The 13,384-nt window shown below is 48.4% G+C and overlaps 1 protein-coding gene across 2 annotated transcripts in view; it reads right to left on the bottom strand.

Annotated features, from left to right (window-relative positions):
- Positions 1 to 1,894: 1,894 nt before the first annotated feature.
- LOC135994627 (peroxidasin-like) overlaps positions 1,895 to 13,384 on the bottom strand; it is a 43,089-nt gene continuing 31,599 nt past the window's right edge. The window contains exons 14-23 of one of the 2 annotated variants that reach the window (XM_065645316.1): positions 12,392 to 12,548; positions 10,750 to 10,858; positions 9,819 to 9,976; positions 7,099 to 8,602; positions 6,500 to 6,634; positions 5,670 to 5,878; positions 4,743 to 4,857; positions 4,299 to 4,392; positions 3,842 to 3,959; positions 1,895 to 2,411 (exon numbers count right to left, since the gene is read on the bottom strand). In XM_065645316.1, the coding sequence (XP_065501388.1) occupies positions 3,864 to 3,959; positions 4,299 to 4,392; positions 4,743 to 4,857; positions 5,670 to 5,878; positions 6,500 to 6,634; positions 7,099 to 8,602; positions 9,819 to 9,976; positions 10,750 to 10,858; positions 12,392 to 12,548 (2,577 nt within the window). In that variant the 3' untranslated portion in view covers positions 1,895 to 2,411; positions 3,842 to 3,863. Of the gene's footprint in view, positions 2,412 to 3,841; positions 3,960 to 4,298; positions 4,393 to 4,742; positions 4,858 to 5,669; positions 5,879 to 6,499; positions 6,635 to 6,972; positions 8,603 to 9,818; positions 9,977 to 10,749; positions 10,859 to 12,391; positions 12,549 to 13,384 lie in introns of those variants that run through there. The other variant, XM_065645317.1, reaches the window with a different exon arrangement.

Genomic DNA, 13,384 nt, shown 5'->3' with positions numbered 1-13,384 from the left:
GGACCCATTCCTGGGTCAACAGCTCTGGCCTTGCTGTGTTCTGGGCGTCCTATGATGCCCAAACAAGCTGTAAAAGCTGGATCTCTGTATCTGAGTTTGGGCTCAGCTCCATCCCCACTCTGTCCCAGGCAGAGAAGGGCACAGGGCAGGACAGTGCTCCGTGAGCAGGCTCTGCTCCACATGTTGCTGCATAGGTGGGAGCAAGAAAAAAAAAAAAATCTTTAATAAAATATTCTGCTCCCTACTTACCAAAGTAGCACCTGAATATTCGGGTAATTCCCCCAAGATCTTTCCCCTCTGCCCAGCAAACAGCCTCACTTGCTGCCACACAGGGATTTGTAATTTCTCTGTGTGTTTTTCCCACTTCAGCAGGGGGAGGATGGAGCACAGAAAGGTTTGCAACACATGGGGAAGGGAAAATCTCCTCTGCAGCACTTCTGACAAGTCTGCTCCTCACCTCCTGCTCCATCAGGAGGAAAATGGGTTGCTTGGTTATGTATTTAGAGATTATCTGATTAGATTAAGCACTGAACATTTATGCCTTGCTGTTTTGACTGGGGACTTGGTAAAGTTGTGGTTTGCAGGAGGCTAGAGCCTGATTTACCTTTATTGACCTTTGCCAGATGAGATTCTCTAGTGGTACAAGCGATAGACAAGTGCAGCTGACTTATAACACGCGAGGCTTTGGACCTGGATTTGCACCTAAATGAAAGAGTACTTCCAAATGACAAACAGCCCTGAGGACTAAATGCTGCCTCCGAGCTGAACGGGCCAGACACGCATGACACACACTCATCACTGCAAACCCACGTCGGCACAGGACACGCACGCACGGCACCAGGTCCTACGCCAGCAAACAGCTGATAAACCACAACCTTTTTCTAGTATCTTTTTTATTTTCTTATTCAGTTCCAGGAGCATCCCTGCTGCCTTGAATCCCTTTGGTACTCTAACACAACTAAAAAGTAAAAAAAAAAAAACAACACACAACACACAAAGCGGGGAGAAGAACAAGCACATTCACCAAAGTTTCTGGTCCTTGCACTGTGGGAAGGAGGGTAGGAGGACAGAGGAAAGATAAGGAAGGCACAGATATCTAATGGATCAAGTATCTTCTCTTTAGTCCCTGTGACCAGCTTACAAAGACATGTTAAAAACCAATCTGTGCAAACAGATTTGAGGCTATGGTGGATACACAGGGACTTCCTAGCACCACTAAAAAGCACCTCCAAAGAGCAACCAAACCAGCAAACCTGTTCCGCAGAGCTGGTTACATAGTCCTGGCTTAGCTGCAGAGCACCTGGGAGCACTAAACACAAACAGCACTTTGCATTCATCCGCCTGTCAAATACTGCACATCATGTTCTCCCGTACGAACTGACAGAAACCAGCAGCTCCTCTCCACTAATGAGAGCGCCCAGTACATCTAATTATCCGAGGTTCTGTTCCAGGTTCTGTTATGTTTACACTCCAAATACATGTTCCAACAAAGAGCCTTTTGGAAAAAAAAAAAAAGGAAGCAAAATATAAATCAAATTAAACCTCTAAAGGGACAGAAAGTTGGAGAATTAAGGTCACAGCAAGGAAAATGTTTTTGAGCACTGGGCATGTGACAGTAGGTCACTCGCAGGGCCACGTCACTGAGGATGCACCACTTGGTACCCCATATCTGGCAAAGCTCAGCAGCTGATCTCAGCACTGCGGGTGGCTGCGGTTTGTGTCTGGCATCCCGTCCTGGAGCACCCAAACAGCCGGGGGACTTCCCCAAGCCCTGGGGTCACCCCCTCGGGGCTGGCAGGGACGGTGAGCTCAGCCCAAACAGTGGCAGGGCCCTCAGGTTCCTCTTGGTCTTTCTCTTGGCATCAGAAGATGGCTGAGGGTTTGGTTTGGGTTTCATGTTTATTTTTTTTCTTTTTTTTTTTCTTTTTTTTTTTCTTTTTTTTTTTAAGATTTCTCCAGATGCTTCCTGGCACCACAGTGCATTCGAGAAAGGTTTTGCCTCTCAATGAATTGTTTCAGTTGGGTGCCCACGGGACACTTCAGACAAAGGGCGGTGGATGATGACAGCGTTGCGTGGGAAGAGGAGAAGAGCAGAATGGTGGCACTAAAGCAGCTTCAATTAGCCTATGTTTCCCGGGGATTGCAGAAGAAAGTGGCATCTCAGCAGGTGGCTGGTCTGTCACCATCCAAGAGGGCAGAGCCCATCCCTGGGGGCTGACAGACGTAGGGACGGTGGACAGGCAGTGCAGAGGGTTCAGTACAGGCAGAAGTACAGTGGTCCGGGAACAGGCAGCAGTACAGGAGGTGTGAGAGGAGGCAGAGCATCGCAGGGGCTCATGGCCGCTGTTGCTGAGCCCTTAGGAGCGGGTTGGACTGGCTGGTGGAGAGTGGGAGTGCAGGTCACAGGGCACCTGAAATGGCAAAAAAAAAAAAAGTAAAAAAATTCGACAGGAGGCAGCTGGAGGCAGAGAGAGATGTTTGTACAGTGCCTGGCAGGTCTGGGGTGTGCATGACTGCAGCACAAAAACAGAAGCATAGAACAGTTTGGGTTGGAAGGGACCTTCAAAGCTCATCTAGTCCCAACCCCTGAAATAAGCAGGGACATCTTCACCCAGCTCAGGTTGCTCAGAGCCCTTTAAAACCACAGAAATACTTTCCAGGGATCCTGTAAACCCTAGAGTGCTCTTCAAGGATCTGCAAACAACAGCAAGGAAAAGCCAACTCACGCAACACAGCAATTTATGTCAAATTTCTAAAGGGGCATCACTGTTCAACTGGAAAATCTATAGGGACAAACATACCCAATTAGACTGGAAAACAGTGTGGCCAGTGTCCAGGCTTCCCCTTCTGCTTTCTGCTGATTACCAGCACAGACCAGCCTTTGCTCGCCCTCTCCTGTAATCTGACTTCCAGAGGATGCTCCTTCTGGTACAGACTGCCTGGCAGAACAACACTTCTGCATAACTCCTCTGCTCCTGTCCCTGGAGTAATCATTTGCAACATGTAAAAGCCATTAAACACCTCCAGACTGGCAGGTGCCAGCGAGCTGTTCATCCTCTCTTTCAAGGCTGCAGGGATCCCCAGGGAACACAGCCTAAGGGAGCTCAGTTTTTGCTCTTTGTGCCCCAAAACACAGGTCTAGAGGTTGTGCAGCTTCTGTCAGCACCCTGTACAGCTGAGCAGGATCCCCAGGCTGGGAGGTGGTGACAGTGACTTTAAACATGCACTTGAACATCCTCAACTTCTTGGCTCAAGCTGAGCAAACAGAGGACTGGTCCTGCAGAAGAGAAGTGGGCCATGACTCATGTTGAAAGGGAAATCTCTTCCAACATGTACGCAAATGATGGATTGCTCCATCTGCCCAGATGTCCTGGTTACCCTGAGGAGGGACCAGTCCATCTAGTCCATCATGGAGCTTTGTGATATCTCTCCCCACAAAGGTCCTGTGGAGGCTGTTGGATTTGGGGTTGGGATATTAAGTGTTGCTAGAAGAAACCTACCCAGAATCCCAGGAGAACCTCACCCAGTCCACCAAGTCCATGCTATACTTATGTCTTTCCCCATCTTTGCCAAACCGGTTCTTAAAAGACCTCCAGGAATGGATACGCCACAGTATCCCCAGACAACCCATTCCAGTGAATCATCCACTAATCATTACTGGTAGGAAGGAGTGTCTAATCTGCCGCATTTAAGCCTATTACCTCTTGTCCCATTCATCACCAGATTGCTCCATCCCCTTCTGCAAGTCTTTATGTGAAGACTCCTCAGGTGTCCCACTACATGCCCAGCAGCACCACATTGATTCACCTCTTGGACCCCAGCCCAGAAGAAGCACACTGACCTTAGAGAAACAGGCAACATCGTCATCTTTTTCTCCATTTGTCTCCAGTCTTCTTCCCCTGTCCATGTGTGCTGATGTTACCGTGGTGCCACCTCAGCTGGCTCTCTAGTGCATTCACCTGGTGGGGAGGAGAAAGCAGCAGCTCTGAGTCTGCAACTTTGCACAGATCATCGTTAACCTGTCCCAAATCCAAGAAGGAAGTGCCAGCTCAAGTTAACCTCCACTGAGGCTCAAATCTGTATTTTACCCTTTGGTTGCAGAGGTCTGAGTTCACAAAGCCAGGCTTAATCTCTTCTCTCCCTACTCTACCTCTCCTCTACCTGCTGCTGGTCCTCTCTGATCAGATGGTTGTTCTTGGCTCTGGAGGGCACAGAAGTCATAGAGGCTGCCCATAGCTAATGGCTAAATCCTGTTCCTGGGGTGACAAGAAGACAAATATTGAGGCACAAAGTTTTACCTGTTTCTGTAGAGAAGCAACCGTCTTCTCCAGTTCAGCCACAAGAAACTCGAGATTCTCTCTGGACGATGGGCTTGGAGAAGGTGCCTCGTTCCTGGGGTCAGGGATAAAAATGAAAGGGATTATATAAATGTCAGATGAGAGCATGATAGTGCCTTCTCCAACATCAGCCTCCAAGTAAGCACCGAACAGAGGGGCCCAGCTCCCAGATCCAGCTGCCAAGAGATGACAACCAGCCACTCAGCCCAGATATTTAAATAGCAGAGCTGGGCTCTGCACTAAAGTGTTGGATGACTTTGACCAAGCTCAGCACCTGTCTGCTGAAACGCTCCTGGCCTCCAGACCTCTGCAGAATTCCAACTGCAAAGGCCTGAATGGATTGAGTTATTAAACACTTTTCTTATGCTTCATAAAATGGAGGTAAAAAAAGTGGTGATACCACACCTGAGGAAGGCAGGCTGATGCTTGGCAGGGTTTTCTTCTGGGTAGCTGAAGCCAGGAGACCTCTTGCCTCGGAACCGCTGAGAAAGAGCCCTGAACTGCCCACGTGTCTGGCAGTCTTGGGAAGGAAGGGAAAGCCTGCAGTGAGCATTGGTGTTTAAAGCAGAATCATGCAGATTGAAGGCAGCGCTGGTCCCCTCCACCATTCATCTTCTCCTCCACCATTCACCTTCTCCTCCACCATCCACCCCGACATATCTCTTGTGCCAGAGGACAGGAGGCAACAAAGGTGTGTAACAGGGCACACATCATGCATGGATTCCCATGGCTCAGCTGGACATCTGTGGCCAGGATACAGCACAAAGGGACCATGGTAGGATCTGTTCTTTAATGGCAGAGTTTTACAGACACCCAAATGAATCTTTAAAGTGATATGTGGTGGGGATCACTGTGCCTTTGTCCTGCTTTAGTCTATCCCCACAAGGATGAGCTATAGGCTGCTGCCAGAGACAGAAGCCCTCAGCCAGGTGGGCCTTTGGCCACATTCAGTGAAGCTAATGGGCTTCCCAGAGACATGGGCGATGCCCCCAGTTTATCAGTGTTTAAGAGGCTTTTGGACAACACCCTTAATAATTTGCTTTAACTTTCGGTCAGCCCTGAAGTGGTCAGGCACTTGGACTAGATGATCATTGTGGGTCCCTTCCAACTGAAATATTCAAATTCTATTCCATTCCATTGCAATTCTATTCTTATCCGTATTCTTATTCTATTCTACTCTGTTCTCCTCTTTGCAACCATTTGCTGACACACTGTTCTCATGATGTACCATGAAACCAGTTCCTGGCATTTCCTATAAGCTGATAGCAGGCGACAAATGTCACCCAGAGCTGTCCCCATGTCAGTCGGTGCTGAAGCAGCCTCCTTCCTCACCCTCACAACAGTCCTGCCACAAGCGGAGATCCACCGTGGGAATCTCTTCGCAGCTGACCATGCCCTGCGGGTACGAGGCCACCTGGAAGACATCTCTTTGGAGCTGCTGGATGTGGTCGCTGTTGTCACAGATGACACGAGCAAGGGACGTCTGTCTGATCTGAGTCAGCTGCGCCGGCGTAAAGACTCCGGGATTCTCATACCAAAACCTGCAGTGGGTTTGTAATCACAGCGTGATTCAGGGGGTAGGAGTAGAGGATGGGGAGTGAGGCTGGGAGGAGAGTTCCCCTACACATGTGGCAGCATCCACACACCTCAAAAGGAGCTTTTATTCTGGTGTTAGGTGGTTTTGAACACAGACTGCCCTTTTCTGAACCCACAAATCCCTGTGAAGTGCTGGCCAGAGCTGCAGGTGCCATCAGCAGCAGGTACAGCCCATGCAGGGGAACCCAAGGCTCAGACAGATCTGCTGGAGCAGGGACATGGGGAAACAACATTCCTGCATCACCAGGCAAAGATGTGTCTTATTCACACAAGCAGCAAATGCGAATTAGAAGGAAAATCCTGTGGATATTTTCTAGCATTTTCAGAAGACATCGGGCACATCCACAGTAGTATCCAGTGTCCTGCAGTGGAGCAGAAATTGTTAAATCAGGAAAGGACACACTGACAGTAATTGTGGAAAGTCCTTTTATGCTGGCCAGATGAGACCCTGCCCTGTATTGTAAGACAAGAAATAATCAAAACTTATAGCTTCTGTTCCTTCCCATAGGGAGCAAATCCCCCCAAATGGAATACCAAAAACTCTGGGTTGACTCCGATGATAATACCTGTCTCCATCCCTCAGCCTTCTGAACTGTGTGGTTAACACGCACATCAGCGTTGGTCCAACTCTGGTACCAGGGACAAGATCCTCCACCATCAGTGCTGGAAACAGGTCAATATTTTTGGCAGTCCCATATAAACTGCAGGATAAAATATATTTTAAAAAAAAGAAGTTAAAAGACGATCAAAGAGTGGAGATAAAATAAATCTGATCACATCACATTTGCATGCAAGGAACTCATCTGGACCATATTTACAATGGTCTTTATCTAAAAGACATTGGGATGAAGGACTTGCTGTGGAAAGAGGCAGTCAGTGCAGATAGGATGCAGTTTTGTCTCACTGGAAAACAGCTCCAAGGCTCAACCTGCTCCCAAACCCCACTCCAGCAATGCCTGATGACATTCCACTCGGAACCAGACCGATCACTTAGGGAGATCTCATTTGTCTTACCCCGTTCTTAAACCACAGCTATTACCCTATCTCAGCATCTGTGGGGAGCAATATCTGCGAAGGTTATTTGATAGGTCTCCTGGGAGGAGCAGAAACTTTCCACTGACTGATTTCCAGTGATTTTGATGCTCCCAAGTCCAGGCTACAGTACCTCCTGAGCTTTTCCCTGATCTCAAAGTTCTTGATCTCAGTTCTGAGGTCCTCAAACTCCTGCACAGAGGAGAGGTTGCAGAAGACCCTGAAGTCGTTGTAAGGTGGGATGCCATGGTCTCGCCCCCTCTGGATGTTGATAGCAGCCAAGTCCAGTGAGACAGAGTGTGCCATGGAGAAGAGTTTCTCAGTCAGCTCCATGTTGAGGAGTTCAGAGGGGACCCGCATTTTCCCAGGAACCCCAAAGAGCCCACGGAGGAGGGGGTCGATCCCACCTTCCTGCGTGATCCTGAAAGGGGAGAAGAAGGCCTTGTGCAGGGGGACGTGGCCTTGGCGGATGGGCTGGAAGGTTTCGTTCAGCCGGTACAGGATGGGGTTGATCAAGGTGTGCCCAAAGCGGAAGGCAGCGGTGGCGAAGGCGTTGAGAATCCCCGCATTGACGTTGGGGTTGTAGCCTTTGTACTCACCCAGCATCTTCATCCCAGCTTCCCCAAGGACCTTGGGGAGCCACTGGGCATACGTGATATGTTGCATCTGGGCACCCACGATCTTCCGTGCCTCATGATACAGGAGTTCTCCGTCCCAGTGGGGGTTGAGGGCCGACAGCTCCGTGGCGATGCGGTTGTGCTCCCGGAACCAAAGCGTGTGCATGGCCGTCAGACCCAGCTGCTCGTTGGCACGGTGGTCCCCAGCCAGGAAGCACGGCACGGGGCTCTCGTTCTCATCTCTCATGCACTCCGTGGGTGGCCCCACAGCAAAGGGAAGGAGATGCTTCCCCGAGCTGGGCACAACTTTCCCTTGCTTCAGCAGCCCATTTCGGCTGCTCAGATCCCGCAGTTCCCGTGATTCCTGCTCTGTGCTGCCGTAAACATTGGAAGCATCGATGTAAGACGTCAAGTGGTTGATCTGCTCCCTGGCGTAGACGGAGTTCATCAGCAGGGAGGTCATCCCGCTGCCGCACACTGGGCTGGAGCGGACAAAGAACATGCAGCGCCCGTTCCTGACGCGAGGGTCGTTGGCTGGGACTGTGATGGAGAAGCAAGGTGGATCGTTGCTGCACACCTGACTGCAAGGTGCTCCATCTGAGAAGCGGGACATGCTGATGGCTGCCACCGTCTGGTCCATGTCGTGGTCCAGAAACTGTCCCCACTGCATGAGCATGTGCGTGAACTGGTCATCAGGGGTGATGGTCTCAGTCCCGATCATGGTGGTGGAGACGAGGCGGGGTAGAGGAAGGGGCAGCCCCCTGGCATCTTGTGCCAAGGAAAAGCCCCGGGGGAGGTTAAATCCGTTCTGGTAGGCGGGTTTGAGGAGCCTCTGGAAGGCTGTGAGAGATGCACCCCACATCGGGTGCTGGAGGTTGTTGCAAGATCCATCGTGGGTCCTGTACTTCTTGTGGAAGCAGATATTGGAGCAGTTGGGCGTGCGGCGGTGGGCAGAGCAACCCGACAGGTTGGCGATCATGTTCAGGTAGTGGGGGGACACCAAGTCATTGTACCGATACCCTGCGAAGGCAAAGCACCAGGTCAGACCACAGCTGCTGGAGCCATTGTTTTCCCACCACCCCATGTCAGGGCTTTGGGTGGCCCCTGCTGCTGGGATTGTCATGGTGGGCACGGGAAGGCTGGGTCTCTGATCCTGGTGTTGCTATGTCATTTGTGGAAGGTTAAATGAAGCATAGCACCATATCAGAAAAAAAGGGAAAAAGAGTTTAGTATGAACTGCACAGAGGTAGAACCAGAAATGTTGTGACTGGTCTTGGTCTCCATCCTGGGTTTATTTTACATCTCTCTGGGTTATAACTGCAACCTCAAGCACCATCGACCATCCCAACCCTACGTGAGGAGCCGCAGGGAAGCCACGGGTGACTGCCAGGGTGTTACGTCGTGTGAAAGCGCTGAATAACACTGAATAACGCTGTGCTGTGCGGATGCTGACGGGGCGAGGAGGGGGAGAGGTTGGCAGAACAACCAGCCCAGACGGGACCTGCACCCTGGAGAAAGGCTCCTCACAGCCTGGAACGCATCCAGGCAGGCAAAAATATTTACGAGCTCCAAACGTACATGGTGACTCACACGTATAGGTAGAAACTTGCAGCGTGTGGGTATGTCTGTTGTATATAAAGGAGGTCCCAGTCAGCAAGTTTTGGAGCTCAGCTGCTGGGTGCTTGGACCTCCCTTGGTTTTTTTGCTGTTGCATTGTTCTGTTGCTTGCTATCCTGCCTCAATAAAAGAAATCCGAGTGGTTGGAACCCATCTGAGTTTGTAGCTAAGAGGCCAAAGTGGTAGAAAGACAAAGCGATATCCCCTTCCTCTGTTACAGCACCCAAATACTTCAGTTTTCAGTATTTTTCTTGTTGCCACTCGGAGGGCAGGAAACATCTCTGACTGCGCTGCTGGGAGACTGAACCTCAGACCCACCACGGCACTCCTTTGGGAGTCAGGTGGTGAAATATTTTTTAAAGACTGGGGCTTTCATAGCCAGCCAAGAAATCTTTATCAGAACAGGGAATGGAAACACTTTCCCAAGTGCGAGGTTGGTTCAGTCACTTCAAGAACTCTGGCTGTTATGAAAATCACGAGATGTAAGAATTGCAACCCAGACAACACATTTCTTGGCATACCTGAAATTGCACTTTTTAAACTTTCTGGATAACTACACACAGTAGTATTAATTTAATCCTATGCACAAAGTGAAGACAGAAAATAAAATCTCTCGTACCTGTGACATTCATATCCACGATGAGACCTTGTTGCACGTGTTCCTGGATCAGCTGCAAGGTCCTTTCAAAGATCTCACCTGCCCGGGCTGTTTCCAGGGTGTAGGGGTCCCGAGGGTAACGGAAAAGAGCCAGCAAGTCATTGGGAGTCTTGGGGCGTCTGTTTCCAGGAGGTAGAAGTGATGCAGGAACATTAAAATAAATAGACCGAACATTTAAATAAATCAACTCTACAGGCAGCAAGAGTCAGGCTCTAAGCCTGATCCAGTGCTTAACTAGTGTACAATAATGATGGGGCTTGCCTGCATATTGCAGATGATTAAAGAAAGGATATTTTTCCCCAGAAAAATACACATATTTAATTTCCTCAGCATTTCTATTTTTTTTTCCTGCTATAGTAAATTATTTTTCACATTCCAACAGCTGAAACCCAGAGGTTTTGGGCTTAATATGAACTATATATCTTTTCAATAAAAACATATATTGGAGTGGAAGAGGAGGGAATTACCATTCACTCAGGAAGTCATTTTTCATTGAGGAAATGGTTCGCACTATTATTTCTGTTCACCCTACACAAAGTCAGTTGCATTTATAAAATGACTATACTGATTATTTTCTTTTCTAGGCATTGTCTCTGGAGCCAGTTCCAGCTGACAAAATTTATGTTGCAGATATAAGTGACATAAAAGGTGATATTCGCATATCGGATATTCATGCATCAGATTTTTCCAGAATCCCAAAGGCCTGTTATGAAGCTCTATCACATCCTCACATCTACATGGTGCAGCTTCAACCTCCAGTACCCAAAACAATACTGTAGCTTTCATTTGTGGATTGTCAACTATAAAATGAGATCTGAGAAAGCTTCATTCCCTGTCTTTTTTAATCTCTTTTCTGCTCCAAGTCTCGGATCGTGGCGTCTCACACACTTACTTGCTGAAGAGCTCGGTGCGCGTGGAGTTGATGGCATGGTCCACGCTGCTGATGGCTTCTCGGATCGACGTGGCCACAAACGTGTCGCCACTCCGACCGACGAATGTGGCTTCCCAAAGCAGAAAGAAAGAACATAAAATTCTCAATTTTATAGAAATTTATCTTCCAAGCTCAAGAAAAATCTGTGTATTGATACAAGCCCCATAGTAACCCCATTGCAGGTCAAACTTCGTTTCCATTTGCAACATAATCATCATGAAACTTCTTTTGTTTTCAAAAGCAGATATTCTAAAGAAGAAATTAACTGCCTGAAAAAGCAGATGGCTTTCTCAGGAGATGGCTGTGGAACACATATTCACAATTTGCTCCTGTATGACTTTGCAAATAAATGCATGTTTTGTTTGGTGGTTAAACTGGAAAAAGAAAATGTAAAAAAAAAAAAAAAATCACAGGAAGTTAACCCAAAATAATGTATTTACTTCCCACAAAGAGAACTTATAAAATTCATGAAATTCATTTGAATGTATTGCTCGTACATTAATTTTCCATTTGTGGAACACTTCTAATTCAGTACAAACCTAGAGTTAACACATCAAACACATCATTTTGAAACAAAAAAGAAAGCTGTTGCTTGAATACCTTTGGGAGTAAACACATGAATTCTTAACAATTACTACCGAACGCATTTTTTAAGCCAGGGCCTTTGTCACAGCTGAACAAACCGGTTCCCATTTGGCTACTGATGTACGCAATGGCCAGCTGGAAAACGAGGTACCAATCAAGAATAAATCACAGAAATAATCTCAGGAATAATTTCAAACAACAAAGACATTTCAGATTATTCTCAGCTCCTTGCACACAATCCCTGCATAGAAAATGACACTAAATTCACCTAATAAGCTACTCAATATTCATGCTGGTTGTTCCTGCGTGCTTGAGGAATAACTCTCTACTTATATTTTTAACTTCATTGCTTGCCTTTGGGGTTTTTTTCCCTTGCCAGTTCTTCCTCACCCTCTAACAAGCACAATTTCCACTCTTGACCTCTTTAACCATCACAGCCTCCCTAATGCATGGAGCGGGAGCTTGAAAATGAGCGACTTATTTCCCATCCCCAAGGGACTGAGCAGACATTTTAAACTCCGTACTTGCAGTGACAATGTCGTTCTCCTTTGCCCTCCCCTGGTGTGTGAGGTTACGGTCAGATGATGACTTAGAATCATAGAATCATTTTGGTTGGAAGAGACCCTCAAGATCGTCAAGTCCAACCGTTAAACTTGTGAGCGTGTTGGCACATTTTAACAAGTTTTTTACTAAGTTTCTCCCTCCCAGCAGAGGCAGTAGTTACACGTATACCAACAGCTCGGCTTGCAGGAGGCGGTTTAAAGCAACACCTTTGTTTTTGCAGGGAGAAATTGCAGCTCAGCTGAGAAAACAGCAAGGAGCAGCTTGGAGATGCTTGGGCTTACAGAACGGAGTGACTCCGATCACGCCCGCAAGGGATTTGTCTGCAAAGAAGCTGAAGAAATAAGATGTTCATGTTCATATGGATATATGTTCAAAGCGTAGGCATCAACACAGCATAGCCCTTCCTTACACAAGAGGAGGAGAAGACTCCCGAGGAGCACAGGAGATGCCCTACCAGTGATGGAGAGCTGCATGGCACTGGAGGTGAAGCCAAAGGGGTTTCTTGCTATGCACTCGTATCTGCCCTGGTCAGCCACACCGAGGTCGTGGATGGAGAGGGTCCCGTCTTGGCTGACGTGGAACTTGCCGCTCTCCGTGATCTGGATACCCTCCTGTTGCACCGTGAAAAGACAGAAAACGTGTCAGGGTGTGGAGAGCTTCCTACCATCCAAGCCCTCAGCCCATTCAGCCAACCCGCAGATGGATGCAATGAAGTGATGTGGCCACCAGATGTTAGCATTGCTCTTCTAGAGAAAGCAGAAAGCCACCCAAGGACATCTCCTCCTGCATCCACCCACTGCCAGGAGGTCCTCGCTTGGCTCCTTCACCCTGGGCCACCTCCAGGCACTCACTGCATTTCTTGGCACTTCTAACAGATGCTCTGGCTGGAGCCAGCACTGTGCCCTGGTGCTGTCACAGAAGTTTCACAGCACATAAATAAGCCTAAAAGTCTTCAGCTTTCGGACAACCTGAAACTGATGGATTTTTGCTGGCCTTGAACTGCAGATACCAGGTTTTGCTGGCGCTGGGCAGCATTGCTGATCAAAGCGCTGCCAGCAGCAGCTCCCTCAAACCCCAACCTCTCCACCTGGCTGGGGGCTTCACATTTCCCTTTTTTTATTCTCTTGTTTCTTAACATCTTCCTGGGGCTCAAGCATATTCCCCTCTAATTTGTCCTGCGCCCGACTGTGCTCAAAGGCACGGCAGGTCCCAGGGAAGGTCACAGGTGTTGTACTACAGCACAGCAAGAAAAAGTCTGGAGAGCTTCGCCTAAGGAATTCTTGGAAAGAGCAGCCAGGCTGCAGAGCTATTGTGAGGGATCGTGGGTTTGCCCCATCAATGCTGGAGCCAACCAGCATCATCCAGTTCCACCAGGGGGGATCCTGGAAATAAGGACAAACTACTTAGGGGAAAAAAAAAAAAATCTATTTTCGTTTTTTTTTTCCGG

The sequence above is a fragment of the Caloenas nicobarica genome, chromosome 15 (genome assembly GCF_036013445.1).
Source record: "Caloenas nicobarica isolate bCalNic1 chromosome 15, bCalNic1.hap1, whole genome shotgun sequence".
Lineage (NCBI taxonomy): Eukaryota > Metazoa > Chordata > Aves > Columbiformes > Columbidae > Caloenas > Caloenas nicobarica.
This window is presented reverse-complemented; position numbering and strand designations above follow the sequence as displayed.